This window comes from Trachypithecus francoisi, unplaced genomic scaffold, assembly GCF_009764315.1.
Source record: "Trachypithecus francoisi isolate TF-2019V2 unplaced genomic scaffold, Tfra_2.0 Lachesis_group15, whole genome shotgun sequence".
In the NCBI taxonomy this organism is placed as follows: domain Eukaryota; kingdom Metazoa; phylum Chordata; class Mammalia; order Primates; family Cercopithecidae; genus Trachypithecus; species Trachypithecus francoisi.
Window position 1 is genome coordinate 110168075 of NW_022681460.1, and position 25244 is coordinate 110193318.

Consider the following 25244-nt stretch of genomic DNA (forward strand, 5'->3'; position numbering starts at 1 on the left):
GACCACGCCGCCAGGCTCTTTCCAGACACATCCCCAGGAGAAAGAGCCAAGGCTTGCACTGTCCCTGCATGGCTTGTTGATCTGATGCCTGGCACGGCACATGGGCTGTGGAATTCCACAGGATTGGGCCACTGGCTGATTTGACTGCAGACACGTTAGCTAAACCCCAGGCCTCTTCAGTAGGATGGGTTGGCCCTGCTCGCAGGGTGGTGGCGAGGACAGGGTGAGCTGATGCCGGGGGCAACGTGGCAGGGCCACCACCACCCACCTCCTTTCCTCCAGTCTCCCACATCCTCAAGGCAGCCCTTTGAGGCAGGGAGTAGCACTCCAGTTTTACAGAGGGGGATCTGGGATTGGAGAAGTGCCCTAGTCCCTGATGGGGCCTCACAGTGAGGGCTGAGTCAGGGTGAGAGGATGTGGGTCTCCGGTGTAACCTGACCCCACAAGTCCCTTCCTAAGTTGCTGGGAGTCGTCACGCCCCCACCCGTGACTGGGTGGAGTCGTTGTACTTACCTCCCAGGGTTGCTGCAAAGATTATTAAACAGAAGCGTTCACGTGCAGTGCTTAGAACAGCACAGGCCTGGCAGCTGCCCGGGTGCTTTTGGTGGCACTAGTCCACCGTCCACCTCAGCAGTTCCCTGGGATGCTCGTGAAAGATGCAGCCCTCAGGCTGGCGTCCAGACGCTGCATCAGAGCCCCAGAGTGTGCCAGGCCTTTCCAGCTGCTTCCACCGTCCCCGACGTGGGAATGTGTGCCCACCCTGGCCACATCCTCGGGGGAAGGGGCTGCCCGGCTGTGTCCAAAACTGAGGGGCCCTGGTCCCCACAGAACATCACCAATGAGCTACTGCGGATTGAGCCTGAGAAGACTCGGAGCGCGGCTGAGGGCGAAGCCTTCATCCAGGCCCTCCCGGGCAGTGGCACCACACCCCTGCTGAGGACCCGGGTGGAGGACACCAACCGGAAATACGAGCACCTGGTGCAGCTGCTGGACTTGGCCCAGGAAAAGTGGGTGGCAGACAGGCAACATGGAGGTTGGGGTGGGGTCAGGGGACCAGGTGGGTATCCCCTGACGCCTGACTGGTGTTCTCAGGGTTGACGTGGCCAACCGCCTGGAGAAGAGCCTGCAGCAGGGCTGGGAGTTGCTGGCCATACACGAGAACCATCTGAATCAGGATGACACAGTGCCCGAGAGTAGCTGCATCCTGGACAGCAAGGGGCAAGAGCTGGCGGTGAGTCTGGGGCCCGAGTCCCGGGAGTCCTTCTCTGAGCAGGTGAGGGCATCGGGCCCATCCACCCACCCCATCCGGACAGACGAGGACACCAGCATCCCGGCTCCCTGGGTTTGGAATGCGCAGTGTGCCCAACTGGGAACTGCAAATGGAGGCCCGCAGCACAAAACCGAGCTATTCACGGGATCTGTGTGACCTATGGGATTTCAGATGCCAGCATTTTAAGATCAAATATCTGCAATAGATGGTGCAGTGGCACATGCCTGTAACACCAGCCATTCAGGAGGGTGGGGTGGGCTTGCTTGAGCCCCGGAGTTTAGGTCCAGCGTGGACAATGTTGCAAGCCCCATGTTCCCGGTATCTCTTGCTGAGCAGAGCTGGCATCCTGGGCTGCAGTCCACAGGGCAAGTCACTGGGCAGAGGAGCAGCTGCCTCCTCGGCCTGCTTTCCCCTCGCAGTTGCCATGGGACCCCTTCCCGCGTTGCCTGCTTGAGCGCAGGAACATTCAAGTCTGTGACCCGAGGCCCCTTATTCACACTCCCATCTCACGACCCGCTTTTGCCAAGGCCTCACGGCCAGTGGCAGGCTGTTCTAGTGCGGGGCCCGAGCTGCCTGCTGCGGTGTTTTTAGTAGTTAGTTTTTCAGGGGTTTGTTCATTGTAATAAAACAGAAGATGGCAGAAGTGACCCAGGTTTGAGATGGACAGAGCAAGGCTCTGGTCCCTCCTCCTTGTGGCCTTGACCACCCACCCTCCTACAGCCAGTGGCCCGGGGGCTGTGGGGGGTATCATCGCCTGGCTCTGGAAGCTCTGGCCATAGCACCACTGTCTCCTCCTCTGCCTGGCCAGGCCATGGCCTCTGAGTTACAGGCCCAGAAGTCCCTCCTGGACGAGGTGGCGCAGAACTTGCAGGCAGCCAAGCAGTGCTCGAGCACACTGGCCAGCCGCTTCCAGGAGCACTGCCCGGACCTGGAGCGCCAGGAGGCCGAGGTGCACAAGCTGGGCCAGCGTTTCGACAACCTGTGCCAGCAGGTGGAGCGCAGGTGAGGGTGCAGGGGGTGGTGGTCATTCTTGTTTTCTGAGAATGCAATCTAATTCCCTCTAAACAATGCTGTAGCCATGTCCCACAGATGGTGCTGTTTTTCTTTTTGGTGAGTTCATCAGATTCTCTGAGAGCCCTGTGGTCTCTCCTTTGAGTTATGATTACCTGGGTCCTGTAATCCACAATGGGCATCTCTGCAAGTCAATGTATGTGGACTCACCTGGTTCTCCACACTCCCACCTGACATTCCCTAATTACCACCCACCCTGTGTGGGAGATACTTGGGGTATTTCTAGTTAAGTTACATTTGATTGTTTCCCACTTTTTGTAAAAAAATGAGGGCCCTGTAAGGCATCTGCTTGCTGTGGCCAAGGCCTGAATGCTTTGCCTTGGCAGGGTGCAGAGCCTACAGAGTGCCAAGGCGGCCTGCGAGGACTTCCACCACGGCCGTGACCACGTGCTGCAGTTCCTAGCCAGCATCCCCAGTTATGAGCCTCAGGAGACAGACAGCCTCAGCCAGATGGAGACTAAGCTGAAGAACCAGAAGGTGAGACGGCCGCTTCTGCAGCTCCAGGCACACACTGGCGAGGGAGGGTCAGAGGTCAGCAAGCCCCTTGCTGGGGAGCCAAGCTTTTGGGAGATGGAGCAGGGCAGAGGCTTGCCACAGCTGTGTCATCCCTGGGCCTCAGCTCTCAGGCTCCCAACACCCAACCCCCAACCCTCGGAGAACAAGAACCGAGTGTGCCGCTCACCTCTCCCAGCTCACTGCCTGGTGCACAGTGGACGTCTGGTGTGGACTGGCTATCTGAGTGAGCAGCTACAGAATGAGGAGCCGCCTTTGTGGGGAAAATCTCATTTCCAAAGTTGAGACTCCGGCCTCCCCCAGGCCCAACACAGTGCCTTGGGGTGAGGAAAGAACGTGGGAAGCCAAAGGCTGAGATGCAACTCCCAGGTCCACCCCATCAGCCACATCCCCACTTTGGAAACTTTACTTTCCTCACTCATGACGATGCTTACCTTCTGGCATCACTTGAAGATTAAATGAGATAATCTAAGTCAGAGAGCAGAACAGTGTCTGGTGGTCCAAACCATCAGTTAACATTTGTTTCCTAGCAGAGATAATGATCTTGGCCCTTCACAGAGCCTTAGAACTGCCTTTTATGGCTGGGTGCAGTGGCTCACGCCTGTAATGCCAACCTTTTGGGAGGCCGAGGCAGGCAGATCACGAGGTCAGGAGTTCAAGACCAGCCTGGCAACATAGTGAAACCCCATCTCTACTAAAAATACAAAAAAACTAGCTGGGTATGGTGGCAGGAGCCTGTAGTCCCAGCTACTCGGGAGGCTGAGGCAGAACTGCTTGAACCCAGGAGACTGCACCACTGCACTCCAGCCTGGGCAATGCAGTGAGACTCTGTCTCAAAAAAAAAAAAAAAAAACTGCCTTTTGCAATGAACAACAATGTATATACCAGGGAGCCATTCATCATACTTTGTGCTAGAGAGGAATAAATTCAGATTCTGAGATTTCCAGCTACTTCATCCATGTTTGCTTTTTAAAATTTTTTTTTTCCGGTTCATTTTGATTTTTAAACTGTGTCTTACAGAACCTGCTAGATGAGATAGCAAGTAGGGAGCAGGAAGTACAGAAGATCTGTGCCAATTCCCAGCAGTACCAGCAAGCTGTAAAGGTGAGCCGGGAAACTTCTGCCCGAAGCACAAACAGCAGGGGCCTCGTTCCTCCGTCCCCTGGTCAGAAAATCAGCAAGCACCAGCCTTGGCACATGTGGGTGGAGCTGGCCATCCGGCGGCACTGCTGGCTGCTGTGCAAACTGGCACAGGCTTTTGGGAAAATAGAATGGTACTAGACATGGAATGCCGTAAAAGGGTTTTATACTCTGAAGCAGTCAACTCTTTGGGGGAATTTATCCTTGAGGAAAAAATACAAAAAAAAAAAAAAAAAAAAAAGGCAGGATAAAATTGTTGCAACAGCACTAATTACAATAGCAAAACTAGTTAAGCTGGAAAGGACCGGTGTCCAGTGGAAGGAGAAAGCTGCGTGAAGCAGCACACATCCACTTGCTGGATTATAAAGTCTGCAAGCTGGTAAACATGAGAAGAGGTGGTGGCAAGGTGAGACAGGGTGATGGTACAATGTTAAAAGCAGCAGCAGAAGGTGAAAATCTCTAGGCATGTAGGAAGGTCGGGAGGGGAATTCGGGGGCTGCCTTTTCTTGTCTTATATGTTACTGAGTGACGGAGCTATGTACTGCTGAGGTATTGGTAATTCTCAGAACCTCCTGGCAATCACTACAGGATGCAGCTGTGAGGAAGACCCATGCAGATTATAAAACCAGCACATGGCACAGGGCGGGTCTGGGTCAGCCGGAAGGGGTACAGGAACATGTCTGTCTCTTCTCACTTGTTTTAATCTACCCTCTGCCATGTCTCTCACTCATGCAGGACTATGAGTTAGAAGCAGAAAAACTAAGGTCTCTTCTCGACTTGGAGAATGGAAGGAGTAGCCACGTGAGCAAGAGAGCCAGGCTCCAATCTCCCGCCACCAAAGTGAAGGAAGAGGTGAGTTCTGTGGGCTGGGTGGCCTCGGGACTGAGGTGGAGGCCAAGCTGCCCTGCTCCCCAGGGAGCATGGTGTCACACGGTGGCCTCAGAGATGCACACACAACAGGGAAGTCACTGAGAGCCCTCCTGCGTGCAAACAGGTTTGGTAAGAGAAGATGAGGAACTTGTTGTAGGGCAGTGACATCGATATGCCTAGAAAGACAGCAAGGCTGGGCGCGGTGGCTCGCGCCTGTAATCCTAGCACTTTGGGAGGCCAAGGTGGCAGAACTGCTTGAGCCCAGGAGTTTGAGACCAGCCTAGGCAACAAAGCAGGACCCCCTATCTACAAAAAAATTAGCCAAGCGTGGTGGTGCACACCTGCAGCTGCTTGGGAGGCTGAGGGAGGATCCCTTGAGCCCAGGAGTTCAAGGCTGTAGTGAGCTGCAATCACACCACTGCACTTCAGTCTGAGTGAGAGAGATTCTGTCTTTAAAAAATAAAAACTTTTGAAAACACAGCTGAACAGAAGTGTCAGGATCAAAACCATGGATCTGGGAAGTTCCTCTTTTGCTCAGTAAGTAGAGTGGAGGGCTGATATTAGTCTCTTGCACACACAAGAAAGAACACTGGTGCTCAAAGTCAGTATAGTCAAGACCCTGGTCTGGATCTTCTGCCTCGAGATCCAGTTTTTTCTCCACCACTGAGACTATAGCAAGAGCTATGCCTCTACCCCCAAATTCCATACTTCTCAAGAACCACGCCCACGCTCTCTAGCTCTCTGTTGCTTACCCTGTTGACACCTGTTTGTTGACTGCTCTCCTAAACCTCTTCTCTGCAGGAAGCAGCACTTGCCGCCAAGTTCACTGAAGTTTACGCCATCAACAGACAGAGGCTGCAGAATCTGGAATTTGCTCTGAATCTCCTGAGACAGGTAACTGACCTTAGTAAGAAATCCTACTTCAAGCTGTGCTAACAGGTGACAAATACAGACTCTGTCTCAGAGAAATGGTCTGTGAATTGATGGGAGTGTCCCTTTGCTAATGTTTCTGGGCAGGACCAGTGCAAAGACTGGCCCGAGCCAATGCTTCTACTGACATGAGAACTTATTTAACTCAATAAACATCTGCTGAAAGTGAATGGTATTTTCAGCTAGACATGGTGGCTCACGCTTGTAATCCCAGCACTCTGGGAGGCCGAGGCAGGCGGATCACCTGAGGTCAGGAGTTGGAGACCAGCCTGGCCAACATGGTGAAACGCTGTCTCTACTAAAAATACAAAAATTAGCTGGGCATCGTGGCATATGCCTGTAATCCCAGCTACTCAGGAGACTGAGGCAGGAGAATTGCTTGAACCCAGAAGGTGGAGGTTGCAGGGAGCCAAGACCGTGCCACTGCACTCCAGCTGGGCAACAGAGCGAGACTCTGTCTTAAAAAAAAAAAAAAAGAAAGCAAAGAAAATGAATGTTATTTTCTGAAGTCCATGATATTTATGACAGCATTGTTTGTAACAGCAAGACACTGGAAGCAGTTCACTCTTCATCAGCGATGGGCTAAACTGTGGTCTGTCCAGAGAGTGGAAACTATGCTGCTGGTAAATCCTGAAGCAGTACTCTCTGTGCGGAGCTGGAATGAGCTCTGTCAGTGCAGTCAGCGGCAGGGCACACAGCAAGAATACCATTTGTGCAGGAAAGATAAACACATGGTGCATACTACAGACAGACACGCCCTAGGAAGGGGACCAGAGGTGGGAGACCATGGTTTCATTTTAAACTCTTCCACAGCTCAAAAATGTTTTACCTAATTAAAAAAACCCCAAACTAGTTGTTTGATCATTTTTGAAAGTAACCCTAGAGCTCTACAACGAACATGAACTGGCGCTGAGGGAGTCCCTTGGGGATCATAGGACAGCCACTCTGACCAGCTGGGGACAGGCCCCACATGTGCTGCCAGAGCCTGGCTTTAACCTTGTCTTGTCTTCTCCATCACAGCAGCCGGAAGTCGAAGTGACCCATGAGACCCTGCAAAGGAACAGGCCAGACTCTGGAGTGGAGCAGGCGTGGAAGATCAGGAAGCAACTGGATGAGGAGACTGAGCGGAGGCAGCAGCTGGAGAACGAGGTCAAGAGCACCCAGGAAGAAATCCGGACCTTGAGAAATCAGGGGCCTCAGGAATCGGTGGTGAGGAAGGAGGTGCTCAAGAAGGTGCCGGATCCCGCACTGGAGGAGAGCTTCCAGCAGCTGCAGCACACGCTGGCGGAGGAGCAGCACAAGAACCAGTTGCTGCAGGAGGAGCTGGAGGCACTGCAGCTGCAGCTGCGTGCCCTGGAGCAGGAGACCAGGGATGGGGGGCAAGAGTACGTGGTCAAGGAGGTCCTACGCATTGAGCCCGACAGGGCCCAGGCGGATGAGGTCTTGCAGCTGCGGGAGGAGCTGGAGTCACTGAGGCGGCAGAAGGGCGCCCGGGAGGCAGAGGTGCTCCTCCTGCAGCAGCGTCTGGCCGCCCTGGCCGAGGAGAGGAGCCGGGCACAGGAGAAGGTCACCGAGAAAGAGGTGGTGAAACTGCAGAATGACCCCCAGCTGGAAGCAGAGTACCGGCAGCTGCAGGAGGACCACCAGCGCCAGGGCCAGCTCAGGGAGAAGCAGGAGGAGGAGCTGAGCTTCCTCCAGGAGAAGCTCAAGAGGCTGGAGAAGGAGCGGGCCATGGCTGAGGGCAAGATCACCGTCAAGGAGGTGCTCAAGGTGGAGAAGGACACAGCCACCGAGAGGGAGGTCAGCGATCTCACCCACCAATACGAGGACGAGGCTGCCAAGGCTCGCGCTAGCCAGAGGGAGAAGACGGAGCTGCTCCGGAAGATATGGGCCTTGGAGGAGGAGAACGCCAAAGTGGTGGTGCAGGAGAAGGTGAGGGAGATCGTGCGGCCAGACCCCAAGGCGGAGAGTGAGGTGGCCAACCTCCGCCTGGAGCTTGTGGAGCAAGAGCGAAAGTACCGGGGCGCCGAGGAGCAGCTCCGGAGCTACCAGAGCGAGCTGGAGGCCCTCAGGAGGCGAGGCCCCCAGGTGGAAGTCAAAGAGGTGACTAAGGAAGTCATTAAGTACAAAACTGACCCCGAGATGGAGAAGGAGCTTCAGCGGCTCAGGGAGGAGATCGTGGACAAGACCAGACTGATTGAAAGGTGTGATTTAGAGATCTACCAGCTCAAGCAGGAAATCCAGGCCCTGAAAGACACCAAACCCCAGGTCCAGACCAAAGAGGTGGTCCAGGAGATCCTCCAATTCCAAGAAGACCCTCAAACCAAGGAGGAGGTGGAGTCTCTGAGGGCAAAGCTCTCAGAGGAGCAGAAGCAGCAAGTGGATCTGGAGAGGGAGAGGGCCTCCCAGGAAAAGCAGATCGCCCAGAAGGAGGAGGAGCTCTCGCTGGTGAAGGAAAGGGTGGTGCAGCAGGAGGTAGTCAGGTATGAGGAGGAGCCAGGCCTGCGGGCCGAGGTGTGCGCCTTTGCCGAGAGCATCGACGTGGAGCTGCGACAGATTGACAAGCTGCGGGCAGAGCTGCGGAGGCTGCAACACCGGCGCACCGAGCTTGAGCGGCAGCTGGAGGAGCTGGAGCGCGAGCGGCAGGCCCGCAGGGAGGCCGAGCGCGAGGTGCAGCGGTTGCAGCAGCGGCTGGCAGCGCTGGAGCAGGAAGAAGCTGAGGCCCGTGAGAAGGTAACCCGCAAGCAGAAGGTGGTGCTGCAGCAGGACCCGCGGCAGGCCCGAGAGCATGCCCTGCTCCGACTCCAGCTGGAAGAAGAGCAGCACCGGCGGCAGCTCCTGGAGGGTGAACTCGAGCCCCTCCGGAGGAAACTGGCTGCACTGGAGAAGGCGGAGGTCAAGGAGAAGGTGGTGCTCTCCGAGAGCATCCAGGTGGAGAAGGGTGACACCGAGCACGAGGTCCAGAGGCTCAAGAGCAACCTGGAGGAGGAGAGCCGCAGCAAGCGCGAGCTGGATGTTGCGGTGAGCCGGCTGGAAGCCAGACTTTCGGAGCTAGAATTCCATAACTCCAAGTCATCCAAGGAACTAGACTTTCTAAGGGAAGAGAACCACAAATTACAGCTGGAGAGGCAAAACCTGCAGCTGGAGACCCGAAGGCTCCAATCGGAAATTGACATGGCAGCGACGGAAACACGAGACCTGCGGAACATGACCATGGCGGACTCTGGGACCAACCATGACTCCAGACTATGGTCCCTGGAGAGGGAACTGGATGACCTCAAGAGGCTCTCCAAGGACAAAGACCTCGAGATCGACGAGCTTCAGAAACGTCTGGGCTCCGTGGCTGTCAAGCGGGAGCAGCGGGAGAACCACCTGCGGCGCTCCATCGTAGTCATCCACCCCGACACAGGCCGCGAGCTGTCCCCGGAGGAAGCCCACCGCGCAGGGCTCATCGACTGGAACATGTTCGTGAAACTCAGAAGCCAGGAGTGCGACTGGGAGGAGATCTCGGTGAAGGGTCCTAATGGGGAGTCCTCAGTAATACACGACAGGAAGTCTGGCAAGAAGTTCTCCATCGAAGAGGCCCTGCAGAGCGGCAGGCTGACCCCTGCTCAGTATGACCGCTACGTCAGCAAGGACATGTCCATCCAGGAGCTGGCGGTCTTGGTATCTGGGCAGAAGTAGGCACAGCTCTTGTAACTCTTCGTAGCGGCAGATGCTGGTTCTCCTCCGACGCTGTGACCTCCCTGGTGTCGTCTTCTCCCTAGCCCTGGTGTAGGCCAAGCATTTTATACACACCCTTGCTGCCAGGCTGCTCAGAGTCCAGCCCACATATGGGACAGGCACTGGCTGAAGACAGGCAACTCTCGTTCCAACCATCGTTCACCCTGAGTGAGCCGCTTCATCCTCCAATGATTGGACAACTGCGATGCCTTTTCCTATACACTCCAAACTCCTCGTGACACCTTCACACAATCTGAAAACCACTAAAGCACAAGCCAACCACAACAGCCAAGCCCACTCCATGCAGCATGGGTACTGGTGGCACACCAGTGACACTGCCCCACAAAGGCCTGGGCCCGTGGGGGCTGCTGCCTGGCGTGACATCTCTCCAGATTTCTGGCTTAAAACCAACTTTCCATCAGAGAAGCCTCCTCAGTAGTTACTCTGCTCATAAGACAGATTTGGGCTCCAAGCCAGCAAAGGTGAACAGAAACCACAAGTGTCCAGGCCTCGGTGCTAGAGTGGACGTTAATTGTCAGCCAGACTGTCCTGGCACCTACAGAGAATGTTTCACAGTTCTGGCATTTAAATCCTTTGATAGTGGATTGTGTTGCTGTTAGCCTTAGTTTCAGTGCTTTACAAGTCTCGCTTATTATCTCATTGGTATTTAGGTATGCAAAACAGTTGATTATTCACCACGCGAATTTCTGGTTCTCTGTATCTCATGTAGAACATAAGAAAATGGGAAGTAATAGGGAACTTTATTTATAGCATGAAAATAAACCTGGTGGCTGGAGTCTACTTTTACGGTCCACGTGTTTCTTCTTTTGCATGCAAGGCTTATTTCCCCCACTCCCTCTTGGCTTTCAGCCAAAATGGATATTCCATATATAACAGCTCCTAGAGGAAGTACTACTTCCACAGGGTAGAAAAACAAGAGTGAGAAAAAATGTTTTGGAAACCTTGAAACAATTTATTGAATCACTTTATACAAGATTAACAATCTCCACACCACCCCTAACACCAACATAGTTGCTGCACAAAAGCCACAGCCCCTCTCACACATAAGAAACGGCCACGCCCGGTAAGTGCTCAGAGACTTTCGCTGCACCAAGGAAACCCGTGCAGCCCCCAGACCCCGAGGCCGCTCTGCCCTACCCTCTGCTGCGGCCTCGCCTGTAGATCTGCCTTGCCATGGCTGTTCAGTCATTCGCTCTTTCATTACCACAAATAAAGCATAAACAAAAAGAAATCTCAAACTCCCCATCAAAGAAACGTTTCCCTGAGGCAAGAGGCATCACTAGATTCCTAAAAATGAGGGTATTCTGCTCCAGCTGCGCGCGCAATGGTACATGGGGAGGAGGGAGCACCAAAGGGAAAGGAAGGAGGGGCTGGGACCTGGGTGTTTATGGGCAGAGAAGCCTGGAGAGTCCCTGCTCAGCCTCCACTGCCGGCCTCTGCTTGGCTTTGAGCTCAGCAATACAAATCTCTTCTTTGGCTCTTTTGCTACTACCTAAGACTACTCTGTAAACAAACTGGAAATCCAAGTTGCAAAAAATATATATAATAAAGGGATAAGGAATCCACTTAGCCCAATGTGAAACACAGATTGGTTCTTATGTAAAAAAGGAGTCAGAGCAGAGGCCGGGCCAAAGGGCGGACAGAGGTCTTGCTCCTTGAGAAACCAGGAAGGCCAGTAAACCTCTGAATGAAGGATGAGTTACTGGGCGCTGTACCCTGGGAGTCAAGAGCCAAGAGCGATCCGTTTTCCCCCAGGTGCACGTGCTGAGGACACTATACTCTCAACGTGCCTGAGATCACTTAGCTGGAGCAGTCAGTTCAGGCTCACCTTGTGGCAAAGACCTCACAGGACAGGCAAGTGCCCTCAAAATCCTTGTGAAACAGCCACTGGTTGAGTGGTGACTTAGGAGCTCTGCAGTAACTGTCCTAGTCTCTCTGATCCACTCCTCAAGCTCTTCCGTACATCATCCTTAAGTCGACACATAACCCCACTGCCTGGAGGGCCCCAGGACTTCAAGGCCTATTTCTACCTGGCAGACACTTCACAGAGGCCTGCTTCTGCCGCACTGCCTACGAATGATTCCTAAGAAGACAAACTGGAATGTCTATCTGTGACTCGGGACCCCTGGTATCCTTGACCCTCAGAAAGATGAAGGGCTTTGGGCTCTGCAGTCCAACTCCACAAACTCTGGAAAAGCAAAATGGGAGCCCTGGCTACACTGGGACTTGGAATTTGGGGGCCCAGACACCCTTCTAGTCAGGACGGCACAGATAATGATGTGCACGTGTAAAAAACTCAAAACTGGCTTTGTCTTGAATACAGACGTAGCTTTAAAAAGGTCTTCACCTCAGAGCCACTCAGAGGGCTGAATGGACCTGTGTGGTCGAATTCTGCTCCACCATAAAGGCACTGGAATTATGTCTTCCTATAACATGATGTGTGAAGAACAGTCCCCTTCTATCCAATGCATTTAATGGTAATGATGAAAACTGAGCCCAAAATAGGTGTCTGTAAAAATCCTATCACAATTGTTGAATCTACAAAGGTCTGTTCTCTAAAAGAGCTTCATTGTCATGTTCCGAGGAGAAACTGGCCCCCACAGTGCGCACACCCTAGGTGTTCTTAGTATTTTGCAGGGACAACGCAGGTCTCCTAGCTGTGGCTCTGGCCTGGGTTTTGTTCTCTTGAGCACACAGCCTGGGGATGAGGCGGCACTGTGACCATCCAGGGAGCTTACTGCGGCCAGAAGGAGCCCCTGAGCAGTGGGGTGCTCTGAGGTACTCTGACCAAATGCAAGGGGGTCAGGCAGATTCACCCGCAGGTGTGCCAACTGCTCTGCCACCAGAGCCTGTAAACACCATGCCTCCCACCATGGCCCAGCACACGGCCCAGCCTAGAGCTGCCCCTCTAACAACCGTCTAGCAACAGAGCCGCAAGGCCCAGAGCACAGGATAGTCTGCACCTCCTGAGCAGCAAGGACCCAGCTCCCTCCGTGGGAGGCATGTCAGAAGTGCCAAGAAGCGCTCCACTGAGAACTCACGCTCCTCCAGAAGAACACCAAGCAGCAGAAAGGGCGCAGTGAGTGTCCATCCTGGGAGACCTGCACGTTCTGATTCCACCCAGACCCAAGTGGCAAGCCTTGCCTCTGAAGCGGTCACAATTTCCGTGGTACAGCAGGCCCTTTCCCGTGAAGCTGAGAAGCACCTGGAAAAGAGTAAGAAAAATTAGAACACAAGTTTTTCAGGCTCTCTGATTTCCTTAAGGCAGTAGCAACAAAACTTCAAGGGAAACATCTAAATAGCAAAAGTCACCAAATGCTGAGTGTTCCAGAGCTCAAAACAAGCCATGAGACACCAGCCAGTGGTTATTTGTGTACACTGCTCCTGGCCGCAGCCTGCAAGCACACTAGCACTGTGAAGGTTGGTGGTCACTCAGCACAGTGTTCCCAATAGAGCAACTCTGCTATGCAACTTGGGTTACGTCATCTCAGGCTACAATTGCCATCCTGAGGCAAGGCCTGACGATCACATAGAACTCAAGGCAGCAATGATCGATCATTCTCTTACCATCAAAAGACCCTCAGGTCCTGTAAAGACAAATTCAAAGGACTAGCATTCTCAGTCCACAGAAGAAAGGAAAGCAATGCAGACACAAGTCACACAGCCAAAATGCGCAAATAGCTTACTTGCATCTCGTGTCATCCTATAAGCTAAAGTCCATCTAAGGAAGTGAGAGAAGCTCACATGGATAACCGTTTTGGTATAGTTGCTTTTCTGATTGACTTTCTTTTTCCCCGAACTTTTAAACTGATTAAAAAAACTTTTTTTTAAGAGATGAGGTTTCACTATGTTGCCCAAACAGCAGCTATTCACAAGTATGACCATAGCACACTATACCCTCTGATTCCTGGGTTCATGCAATCCTCCTGCCTCTCAACGCCACCACATCCAGACTCTGACAGCCTTAAACAGTTTTAAAAACTGACACATAATAATGATACATATTTTATGGGGTACACAGTGATGTTCTGACACCTAACACGTGTAGTGTCAGGTTAGGGTTATTAGCATATCCGTCACCTCAAATGTTTTTCATCTCCTCTTGTTGGGGACATTCAATGTCCTCCTCCTCATTGAAGCTATATACTACTGGGGGTGGCTGAGACTACAGGCACATGCCACCACACCTGGCTAACTTTTTTCTTTTAATGTAGAGATAGGGTCTTGCCATGTTGCCCAGGTTGGTCTTGAACTCCTGGACTCAGGCAATCCTCCTGCCTTGGCCTCCCAAAGTGCTAGGATTACAGGTGTGAGTCACCAGGTCCGGCCTCAATTACTTTGCTTTTCTGAGAGTAACGTTCCTGAGAGTAAGCAGAGGCAGGGCAGCCTGACTTTGGAAAGACCCCTGCTCTTACCAAGCTGGCTCTGCAGCCTCTAGTTGGTAGAGAAGTCATTGCACTTTACTTCTCCTCCCAAGGAAAGGAGGAGTCACTAGTGTTGTAGGCTTAGCCCCTCAAAGCAGCACAACTTCCACTGTGGAGATAACCAGATTGAGTCTTGCCCTATATGGTCTCTGGCGTTTACTATGATGCCATGGTGCCAGGGAGCCACAGCACATCATGAGGCGGATGTAACTTGGGAGACGTGTAGCATAGAGGGCCCTTCCTTTCACCTGGCACCAGTTCACCAGGGTTACCTCAGCTGTCTTCCATGAGAGTGGCTCTCCCCTTATCCAAGTAGCACCCTGGTCATGTCTGAGGTAGGTCTACAGTAGGAAGAATGCTAGGTCAAAGCCGAGACACTATGAGACTTCCCATGCCAGAATTCCAGGAGGCGTACCCAAGAATCGCAGACTTGGGACAGGGTGAGGCAGATGCACTCAATGCAAAGGTGCCAACCCGGGGCACCTGAGCCCTCTTCTCAGGTGCTACCAGACCAGCCTCAAGCCTGAGGCTTTTAGAGGCTCCCTATTTCAGAAGGCGCTATTCTAAGGGGGGTGCCGGCCACATGCCTGCTGTGCCTCCAAATCTGTTTTGATGGAGTTTTTACACCTGGACAGATTTAAAGCTGCTCCTCTCAAAGTCTTGCACTGTGGCCTCTGGCTGCTACTTGGATTTTCCCTTTAATGGAAACAAAGTTTAGAGAGTCTTCTGTTAAGCAATCACATCTGAAAATGGAGCAGCTTGTATTTCAAAACCTTGCTGTACCCAATTAGCCCTTGGAGAAGATGCACCATTACCTTCCTTTTTTTTTTTTTTTTTTTTTTTTTTTGAGACAGAGTCTCACTCTGTCGCCGGGGCTGGAGTGCAGTGGCCGGATCTCTGCTCACCGCAAGCTCCGCCTCCCGGGTTCACGCCCTTCTCCTGACTCAGCCTCCCGAGTAGCTGGGACTACAGGCGCCCGCCACCTCGCCTGGCTAGTTTTTTGTATTTTTTAGTAGAGACAGGGTTTCACACTGTTAGCCAGGATGGTCTCGATCTCCTGACCTCGTGATCCGCCCGTCTTGGCCTCCCAAAGTGCTGGGATTACAGGCTTGAGCCACCGGGCCCGGCCTACCTTCCTTTTTTTTTTTAACTGAAGAGAAAAAGCGAGCCGAGGGTTAGGAACTCCTCCATCATACACAAAACCGCCCCACTCTGCCCCCCCGCAACTTTCCCTGTGATCACACAGGCTGAGGCTGACCCGGCGGCAGCTCCAAGTGGGGACCAGAGGAAACCTCAAGAGTAGAAGTGCATGTCACCCTGAGTACTGACAAAGTAGAGCCTCAAAGGACAAACCAAAACAACAGCGACAAGGCGAAGACACCAAGACCTTGGCAGTGGCAAAGCACCTAGGGGTGGAGAGGGCGAAGGCACACGGTGCGCATGGCACACTGACCGTCGGGTCATTACCTGGCAGACTCTGCGGGATATGGGTGGGCACGGCAGCGTGTGGGAGAGGCGCTGCATGGGGCGGGCTGGAGTGCAAGCCAGCCAGAAGACCTGAGAGAAAACAGGAGGGGAGAAAAGAACAAAACACACACATTGAAGACAGGCACGGAAAAGCAGCTCCAGCAGGCAAGAGCCCCTGACAACCTGCCAGGCCAGTCTGGGCACCACACCCAAAGGGGCAGTGGGGGCTCGGCACAGTTCCCGGAGATGTTCCCCACAGTCACACACCAGACTCAAACACAGGAACCAGAGTACACGACAGCAGGACCCCGGCCACAATCTAGAGGTTCCCAAGTGACCACAGGCAGCAAAGAAGCACTTACTGTGGCCAAGGCCATGGTGGAAGGGCCCGGGGGCGGGGCCTGTGACGATGGCATCCTTGGAGACCCCTGCTTTGGCAGAGGAGTCAGCGCTGAAGGAGAGCACGTGGACAGGAATAGGGACGGGGGTTATAATTCCCACGGTGTTCGAGCTCATGGCCCCAGACAGTTTTGGGCTGCTGGATTTGTAGGGTGAAGCCATCAAAGAGGAGCCGGTCAGCATCACGGTCCCACTCGCTCCTTTCTAGGGAAGAAACACATCAAGAGGTAAGAACTCCAGTCCTGTTCATGGCTGACTCACACCAAACCTGGCAACACAAAGGAGGACACACACATCCATGTCAGATGGCCCTCAGAGGCACCCTCCGACCCTGCAGCCCCAAAGACAGGACCCAGGACAGTCTTTATGAACCAACATGGAATGGATTCCAGGGAACATAATTTTTTAAAAAGCAGGATACTAAATATGTCTCCTACAGAGGTTGCAGTGAGCTGTGATCACGCTACTGCAGTCCAGCCTAGGTGACACAGCCAGACTCTGTCTCAACAACAACAACAAAAAAAAAAAAAAAAAAAGGCTCCTTTGTGAAGGGAAAAATGTAATATAGATATCCATAAATGTTCATGTGTATGTGCATATATATTTATACACATACACATACATACATATACACATATATACACCTTTGTATATATTTATTAATCTTTTGTTTAAAAAGAAAATAAACAAAAAATTAAAAAGCCTAGTTACCTTACAGGGGTGGTGGGTGCAGGAAAGGAGGTAAGACCTCCAACAGGCCTTTCTATGGTTTTGTCTTTGCAACCATTTCATTTATATATTAAAAAAAAGAGGCCGGGCGCGGTGGCTCACACCTGTAATCCCAGCACTTTGGGAGGCTGAGGCAGGCGGATCACGAGGTCAGGAGATCGAGACCATCCTGGCTAACACAGTGAAATCCCGTCTCTGCTAAAAATACAAAAGATTAGCCGGGCGCAGTGGGGGGCTCCTGTAGTCCCAGCTACTCGGGAGGCTGAGGCAGGTGAATGGCGTGAACCCCAGGAGGCAGAGCTTGCAGTTGAGCCGAGATAGCGCCACTGCAGTCCAACCTGGGTGACAGAGCAAGACTCCATCTCAAAAAAAAAAAAAGAAAAGAAAAAGAAAAAGAAAAAGAAAAAGAAATGCTCATTCCCTCTTCCCCAACCTGCTGTAATTACACACAAGCAAGATACATTAATTACTGGACTCTGTCCTTCAAAAATCAACAGAATCACTCTTAGAAGATCCTGCTATTCCTAGTCCATGAACACCCCCACATGACTCAACTGAGAGAAGACAGCACTTCCATCCGCCTTGTTTAGAGAGACAGAGAGGCAAGGGGTCACAGAGGCGAGTGCTGTGGCTCATTCTGTGCCACACAGACCCAGCCTCCGAAGAGGCATGGTGCTGGCTGTCTTTTAGCTCCCTTGGCCCTCTTCAGAAGAAGCTTTAGGCCATCCTGGGCTTCCTGTCACCAGAAAAGTGAATACCTGAGAACAGGGAGCCCGGTCTCCTTTCCTACGTCTGAGCCCACTCTTCCTACCTGACCTGTGGTTTTAGATCTCTCTCTCCAGCCGGGGCAAGGCAAGCAACCTCATCCCCAAGGACCCTGTGAGTGGGGCAGGGCAGGGTGCTATGCCGGATACTCACTGACAAGGAGGTAGACGATGTCACACCACTGACTGAAGAGGGTAGGGGCGCGGTCAGCAACTTTGCCACTCCCTGGGTCCCTCCACTGGAATCTCCGTTTGGACCGCCTGGAGGTGCTACCAGGGTCAACTTCTGGGAAACAGGCATTTTTTTCCCTGCTGAGCTTGGGACAGGTCGGCTGGTGACCTGTCCCACGGAGGGAGGCTGTATGCCAGGGACCAGACTCCCAGAAGCAGAACTCTGGACTGGTGTTCCTCCCAAGGAAGAGCTGCCAGAAGAAACCCCATGTTTGGAGACAGAGCTGGCAAAGGGATTATTCTTGTAAGTTGAGCCTGCAGAACTGACTGAGTGTGGCTTTGCTGGATGGCTCAGGGCAGAAGAGGACGAGGCTGGGGTCTTGTGAGAGCTGCTGCTGGAGGCTGGCAGGCCTCCTGAGGTGGCTGGTGCAGAGGGATGGAAGCCCTGGCCTTTGGCCGCTGTCTTCACTAACTGCAGGAAGGAACGATGACACTGTGGGGGAGAAGCCTTTGGGCCTTGGAGCTTATTGGCAAACGGAGATGGGGGCGTGAAGTTTTTCTGTTGCTGAGTACCAGCATGAAAGACTTTGACCTGGGGGCCAGGCACGGGAACTGCCACTTGGGGCCCGTGAGACGTCCGTGGCAAGCTGTGGTGCTTTGCTTTAGACTGATGTACTTCTGGCAGGCCCTTATTGAGGGGAGCCTGGCAGGACAGCTCTTTGTAGCCAGAACTCTCTGGTTTTTTCTCCTGAGAGGACTGCCCCAGTGCCAGAGCCTGTTCTGCCAGAAAATTGAGGGGTGACTGCAGAGAGCTAGCCGGTGGTGGAGCAGAAGGACTGGGCTTCAGAAAGTTCCGTTTTTCTTCTGCACATAAAACACCTCCAACTTTTTCTGCAGGTGCTTTTGAGGGTGCAGGCAGTGTGAATTCAGAGTTCCCAGCTGCTCTGCTATTCAATGCAGCCAATTCCTTGGAGACAGCTTCCACAGAGGAGGCTGGATTGCGGATCAACTCTTCATCCAACGAGTCCTCCAGGTTGACAGGAGGAGGGTTAGCAAGGCTGCCCGATGCCTGGGATGGGAGGTCCCTGCTCGAGGCCCCAATACTCAGGCCTCCTGTCTGGTGATCTGAGGGCAAAGCAATGGGGCCACCAACCTGTCCTGATGGGACAGAAACCTTTTTATCAGGCTTCACAGACGATTCCTAAAGGAAAACAGAAATGCTGATGTTAGAAAGGTCCAAAGATTCCAACATTGGCCTGCTGTGAGGATATAAACGTGAACTTGAGGCGCAAAAAACTGGGTCTTCCTGTATAATTACAAAACAAGCGGTGGGAGAGAACAGGAGCCGCGCCCACCTTGACTTTATATGCCATGGCTTCATCACCCCTGGCGAGTATCTGGTTGGCCAGGGCTGGGTTTACCCCGGCATGCTTCGTTGCTAAGTACAAACACGCTACCAGGAGAAATTTTCTTCTGTTTTGAAAAGTGTAAGACTCTCATGAAGAGATACTTTGCCTACTGGCATTCCCACTGTCTTAGCGCACTCCTAACTGCAATCAGACCAAGGCATGGCATGAGAATTGCTTAAAGCAGCTATTTTTTCCTCCTTGATTTTTCCCAGCACCTAACTCCTCAGACTGGGTTCAAAGAAGAGTGAGTTTTTCATGGGAACAAGAATGGGGTCTAATGCTTCACTCCTGCATCCCTGGTGCTTAATACAGTGTGTCTGGGACATTGTGGGAGCTCAACAGATACTTAGGAGTAAATGACTTGCACATCTCATTCTCTCAGTCTGCTTAGGCATGGCTAAGGGCACCACACTAAGAAGTGGAAAAAATGTTGATAAACAGCCATTTTTACTACATTGAGAGGTTTCTGCAACATGCAAGGTAATCTTCACAATGTCTATTCTCCAGCCACTGTACTGCCCTCCATTTCTGCCTGGTGTCTCAACAAAGTCGCCTTTTCTTTCTGCTGTGGCTCCAAGCTAAACTGCACTTGGCTCGGGTGTATTTCTTCCATACAAAGATCACAGCGTAATACCTTCACACCTGCAGAGGCTCTTGACTCCTCAGAGGGCTGCCAAGAAGATCCCACTTAATCCCACAAGAACCCCAGGAACTGGGTCAGCTGGGTACTGTTTGTAGAACCAAAGCTAGAGGGGGGTTAAGTGGCTTGGGTCTCTGTCCCGGTATAACTTCAAGAATGCCATCCTGAGTAGCTGTCCCCAGACCAGTAAAGATCAATGAGCTTCCACAGTCACTTGACAGGTTTCCAGAGCATAGTTGCAGGGAGATGAGCATAGCTGACATGTGACCTGAGCAAACTGACTCACCTTCACCTTGATTTTAGAGGGGTTAGCCATAACTTTCTTCTTGGCCCTGTTCAAAGGAATGAGCACAGAAAAGGTTTAGAGAATATTCAGAGGAGACCAAAAACAACATTTGTCCTGAGATATGAAAATAACAAGACACTCACAGGATTGAAGTTAGGTGCCCATGGCCTCGTCTGCTCTCCTTAAACAGAGTCCTGAAAGACACAGAACACGAGGCATCTGTACACACCCCAGAAAGCTGGGACACTACTCCCAGAGCTTTGCTAGTGTTTCCAGTACTCAGTGGCTATCCCTCATTAAATGTCAATTGGCCAGGCGTAGTGGCTCACGCCTATAATCCCAGCACTTTGGGAGGCCAAGGCAGGTGGATCACCTGAGGTTAGGAGTTCAAGACCAGCATGGCCAAAATGGTGAAACCCCATCTCTACTAAAAATACAAAAATTAGCCAGGCATGGTGGTGCACGCCTGTAATCCCAGCTACTCGGGAGGCTGAGGCAGGAGATTTGCTCAAACCGGGGAGGCAGGGGTCGCAGTGAACCGAGATTGTGCCATTGCACTCCAGTCTGGGCAACAGAGCGAGACTCTGTTCCCCTCACACACACAAAAATGGTCAATGGATTGGGGAGCCAAATTCCTGGTGAGAGGGTCGGAATGGGCCACACTGGCTGCCCAAAGGCTGAGTCTGGCCTTTACCAAGAAAATGTATGGCTCTGCCTCAAACCTCTCATGGTGATGCTTCCCTAAAGGGCACAGCACTTTCCTTATTGCCTATTCCCTCCAATCCAGGAATAAAACGTGGAGTGACCCAGCGCGTCTTTGTCCAGAGAAACTCAACAAAAAATGTTCTTCACATGAGTCCAGACTATGTGGAGAGGACTGCAATTTCAAAGGTTCCAAGATCTGTCCGCACAACAGATGATTCAGGTCCAATCAAGAAAATCACTCCAGCTAACTTTCTCTGTCCCATGTATGGACAGAAATAACTTCATTCACAGGAAGCGACTTCATACAAGGTAGCCTCTGAGACGGAAGCCTGGCACTTAGTTCCAATAAGGAGTCAGCCCTGCTCCCTGCAAATGAGGCTTCTTCAGGAACATCAGGAAAGACCCAAGATGAACCCATCTCTCAAATGCTCGCAGCAGCCTGTATGTTCAAACAGGAAAGTGTGGCCAGGCGCGGGGGCTCACGCCTGTAATCCCAGCACTTTGGGAGGCCGAGGCGGGCGGATCACGAGGTCAGGAGATCAAGACCATCCTGGCTAACACGGTGAAACCCCATCTCTACTAAAAATACAAAAAATTAGCTGGGCATGCTGGCGGGCACCTGTAGTTCCAGTTACTCGGGAGGCTGAGGCAGGAGAATGGCGTGAACCCGGGAGGTGGAGCTTGCAGCGAGCTGATATCGCACCACTGCACTCCAGCCTGGGCAACAGAGCGAGACTCCGTCTCAAAAAAAAAAGAAAAAAAAAAGGAAAGTGCATATTGAGATGGGAGGCCAAACCTCAACCTGAAGTGGGACAAAAAATATGACAAAAACAAAACCCTGCAGGCAACTTCCCTTCCTCCAGGAAGATCCAGAACACCCTTTCCCAGCTACCTGCATGTCCCCCAATTACTCAGGTGAGATCAGAGTTGAGGCAGCTAGACAGTGACTCCCTGTGGGCAGGGATCCTGCTGGCCTGGCACAAAAGCAGCGTTCAAACATGTCTTGAGTGCACAGATGCCCATCTCAGCACACAGCCCTCACCTGGCCTGCATCCAGCCTTTGGGCCAGAGGGGCTTGACCTCCGCGTCCAGAAAGCCCTTCACGCAGTCCTCCCAAGCTTGGGCTTTGTTGTTCCTCTCCAGGTCGTGGCTCTCCAGTTTGATCTTCACCACCTGGCACAGTAGCTCCCTGAGAAGGAGGCAGAAATCAGAAACTCCAAACTACTCCAGATGCTTCTTCAAGGTTCCAATCATGTGCTTTCAGCAGCCCTGATGAAAGTAAATGAGCCTAACCTTTGTCAGCAATAGGGGACGTGCTCAGACACTGCCCCACCAACCCTCCAAAGAGGCCAAGTCCCAGTGGGGGCACACCTGATCTCATCATTCCACTGGAACTTCTTCCGAGGTCCCATTATCCTCCTGCCCCCTTTTTCTTCATCTTCTTCCTCATCCGAACAAATCCGGTCCCTCTGCTCCTTGTCTTTCTCCTCTTCCAGCATCCTACAGGGTGAACAGAATTAGAATTACATGGGGCCCCAAGGTGCTCCTGCCCACCACCTCTCCCCTCACCCTCTGCACAACTGGGACTTCACAGAGAAGGAGAAAAGGCCAAAGAAGAGCCAAGAGGCTCCTGAAGAAATGGCAGTACACACCGAAAAAACGGGAGGGGAAGAGGCAAGAGACGGGAGAGTCGCGCCATCCAAGCGCCAGGACAAACTTACTTGGCAACCTTTGCCTGCGTGTGTGCCTGGCATTCATCCTGGTACTTGGCCATCTGCTCCGGCATTGCCCTGCCAATGGCTTCCTTGAGCTTCTGGAGAGGCTCCTTCAGACGCCCCCCCTGCGACGAGTGGGACAAAATTCAAGGCAGGTTTACACACCGCTCTTACGTTCAGGACGCACAACAGGATGATCACAAGGAGGCAGTGGGGCAGCAGATGCAGCATTGATTAAGACTCAGTCGCCCCTCCGCCAGGCCCCAAAGCCAAAGGGCTTCACTCTAGGGTCACCCACCTGTTCATAGAGGTGAAGTTTCCGAGCACGCTTGAGCAGGGCATCCTTGCTGCAGGGCAGGAATGACGCGAGATAGGCATACACCCCAGAGCGGACCTGACTGCTCAGCTCCCGAGTCTGCGCCTCTATGCTGAAGAACAGAACACAGTCACCACCGGCTACAGCTCACGGCAACTCTCGTCTTCATCAGCTCACCACACGTGGAGAGGAAAGCTAGGGGCCAAAGGCAGCTCAGACCCTGTCTTGTTGGTCACACAATGTAACTGAGTGCCCAAGGAAACACAGCTTCAGCCATCGACAAACAAGACCAAGTCCCAAGCCTGATGAACATAGTTAGGTAACGTGGGTCAAGGCTCTCAGGTCAAAAACAAGACCAGGAAACCAGAGCCCAGGAGAACAAACTCTGAAGCACTTCAAGCTTTCAAAGTGGAAAATCATGAGTTACTTGGGGTTGACAGGAAATACTTCCCGGCAGCATTTCTTCTTTTTCCCCCTAGTCCCCAGTTTTATCAACCATTAAGAGGTCAGAAAAAGCCTCACCCCTCCAGTTTCTCCATCTACATAAGCAAAAAAATATTTCTCTTCAATGCCTTGAGCTGTCCATATCTGGCACGCTCAAGCAGGTTCCTTGTTGACACAACCCTATCAACCGCACCAATGCTCAGGTGCTCTCTGCAGCCCACACTTCCTGACCCAAGGGGCCAATCCCAGTTCTGGCCAGGCGAGGCCATTTGGTAGAACACCCACATTTTGACAACCATTCTTACATACACAAACTCCTCAGCTGTTGAGCAACAAGCTTCTCCTGTCACAAACTGCAACCAGGAGAAAAGCGGCAACACTGCAGGCCAGGCCACAAGGATTCACTTTTCCCAGTCTGGGTTTACAGACATTTGCTCTTCTGCTTTTTAACCCGATTCACACAGCGTGGTGTCTCAGAGGCTCAGGTGTGTGGGAACAGCATTAGGGATGACGCACGTGGCATGAGGAGCAGGAGTGCAAGCAAGGGGAATGGTCAGGGACGCCAAGCAACACCCAAGGCAGAACAGACCCCTGAGGCCACCAGGCTGTCTCTCACTCTTCAGGATTCTCAGAGACAGGCAAGCAACACCTTCTCTCTCTCCTCCTGTCATACCTGCCAAGAAATCCTCTTCCAACAGGCCATGATTATCATATGCTATTAATGCCTGCTGCCTAAGATCAGGGAGGTCTATCACTTCTGGAGACAAGTATTTGGTGTCCCTGTTGTGTTTTGTTTTTTAATAGAAAAACAACAATGAAACCATGTTAATCCAATTCTTTTTTCTCATTGGTGGTCACCTTTATGCAGTTCAATTATACTCCCATTCTCCCCTGGCTGGCTTGGCCCAAGCTCAGTAATAGCAGAAACAGACAGACAGACAGATAGACAGACGATACTCACTCTAATAGGATTCCATTAATATCCTGGGTGAAGAACTTCTGTCTGCTCTCCCCCTCAGCAGCTCTGGCAGCCTGGTGCACAGCAGATAGTAACAACCATTAGTGCACTTTCCCCACACGTCCCTCACACTCACCCACAGGCACAGGAGTCACTGCTCCATGAAGAGCACCTGTCGATACAATCACACTGCCACCTTTCCAACTCCACCCTAATCCCGGGTTAAGTTCGCCTGCAATCAATATTCTCTTTTCAAATGCTGCTGCAGCATCTGTGGGCTGCCAGTTCTTCCCAGGACTTAAAACAGTCACAGAAAAGAAAATCACAGAGTCAAAGCCATCACAATGCACTTGGCCAGAGGCCAAAAAGGCCAACTAACCCCTGTGCCCATACACTATCAACTACACCATTAGTTGGGATTTCCATGTATCTACAGCACAAAAATATTCAAGAACTTCAACCAGCCCATAGGATTTAAAGGCCTTTTTATCTACAAAAACAATAAAAATGTGCAGCTCTGGCACTTAAGGACATCTAAACTCTTTGACAATTCCTAATCTACTTACGGTATACCACGAGCTATTAGCCAGACCATGTGAACAACTAACCCACCATATTACCTATTAACACCAGATTATAGGAGTTTTAGTACAGTCTTAGTTTGCTTTCCAAAAGAACACAGTTAACACACACCCTGGATGGCAAGCTCAGAGACCCCTGAAGCAACCATGGCAGGCAGTCACGACACTGCGGAAACACAAGAGAGCAGGCCCTGCGGAAGTCCGCATCATGGGTCCTGTGAAGTCTGCATCGGGGTTCTCACACTTGGTTGCATACTGGAATTCTCTGGGCAGCTTGGAGCAACTCGGGCCACGTAAATCACAATCTCTGGAAAGGAGACTCAAGAATGCGCACTCTCTAAAAGTGGCCCAAGGACTCTTTCAAAGCAGCCCTGCAGATGCTGATGTGCAAAGAGAGCTGGGAGCCACTCATCTAAACCCAAGAGCTGCTGGTCTAAAGGCTTTGCGTGAAATAAAATGTCTGAAATCAGACATGATATACAATAACGACAGCAAACAAGGGTGATAAAGTGACTATCTAGAATGAAGGGATCAACCCCTCTGAAACTGCAGACACTGTTAACCCCCCCCCATTTCCCCTACTCACCTTCCTCTCCCTGCATCCTCTGGGACCCCTTCCAACCACTCTAACTACTCCATCTGCCTCCTCCACCAGCTCCTTTCCATAGGCAGACCCCAGGATTCTCGCTAGAACCCAC

At 52.1% G+C, this 25244-nt stretch overlaps 2 protein-coding genes across 7 annotated transcripts in view; one reads left to right on the forward strand and one right to left on the reverse strand.

Annotated features, from left to right (window-relative positions):
* The window catches only part of PPL (periplakin), a 58042-nt gene extending 47722 nt beyond the window's left edge, over positions 1 to 10320 (forward strand). Inside the window, exons 15-22 of the mRNA XM_033235824.1 lie at positions 829 to 1007; positions 1093 to 1231; positions 2079 to 2272; positions 2668 to 2818; positions 3875 to 3958; positions 4730 to 4846; positions 5666 to 5758; positions 6815 to 10320. Of these exons, the coding sequence (XP_033091715.1) occupies positions 829 to 1007; positions 1093 to 1231; positions 2079 to 2272; positions 2668 to 2818; positions 3875 to 3958; positions 4730 to 4846; positions 5666 to 5758; positions 6815 to 9478 (3621 nt within the window). The 3' untranslated portion in view covers positions 9479 to 10320. The remainder of the gene's footprint in view (positions 1 to 828; positions 1008 to 1092; positions 1232 to 2078; positions 2273 to 2667; positions 2819 to 3874; positions 3959 to 4729; positions 4847 to 5665; positions 5759 to 6814) is intronic.
* Positions 10321 to 10469: 149 nt separating this feature from the next.
* Positions 10470 to 25244, reverse strand: part of UBN1 (ubinuclein 1) — a 38587-nt gene continuing 23812 nt past the window's right edge. For 3 of the 6 annotated variants that reach the window (XM_033235825.1, XM_033235830.1, XM_033235826.1), the window contains exons 8-18: positions 23969 to 24039; positions 22546 to 22675; positions 22254 to 22372; positions 21904 to 22032; positions 21575 to 21721; positions 19971 to 20021; positions 19828 to 19873; positions 17476 to 18693; positions 15792 to 16032; positions 15430 to 15519; positions 10470 to 12743 (exon numbers count right to left, since the gene is read on the reverse strand). In XM_033235825.1, coding sequence (XP_033091716.1) covers positions 12694 to 12743; positions 15430 to 15519; positions 15792 to 16032; positions 17476 to 18693; positions 19828 to 19873; positions 19971 to 20021; positions 21575 to 21721; positions 21904 to 22032; positions 22254 to 22372; positions 22546 to 22675; positions 23969 to 24039 — 2292 coding nt within the window. In that variant the 3' untranslated portion in view covers positions 10470 to 12693. The remainder of the gene's footprint in view (positions 12744 to 15429; positions 15520 to 15791; positions 16033 to 17475; positions 18694 to 19827; positions 19874 to 19970; positions 20022 to 21574; positions 21722 to 21903; positions 22033 to 22253; positions 22373 to 22545; positions 22676 to 23968; positions 24040 to 25244) is intronic. The other 3 variants (XM_033235827.1, XM_033235828.1, XM_033235829.1) reach the window with 2 other exon arrangements.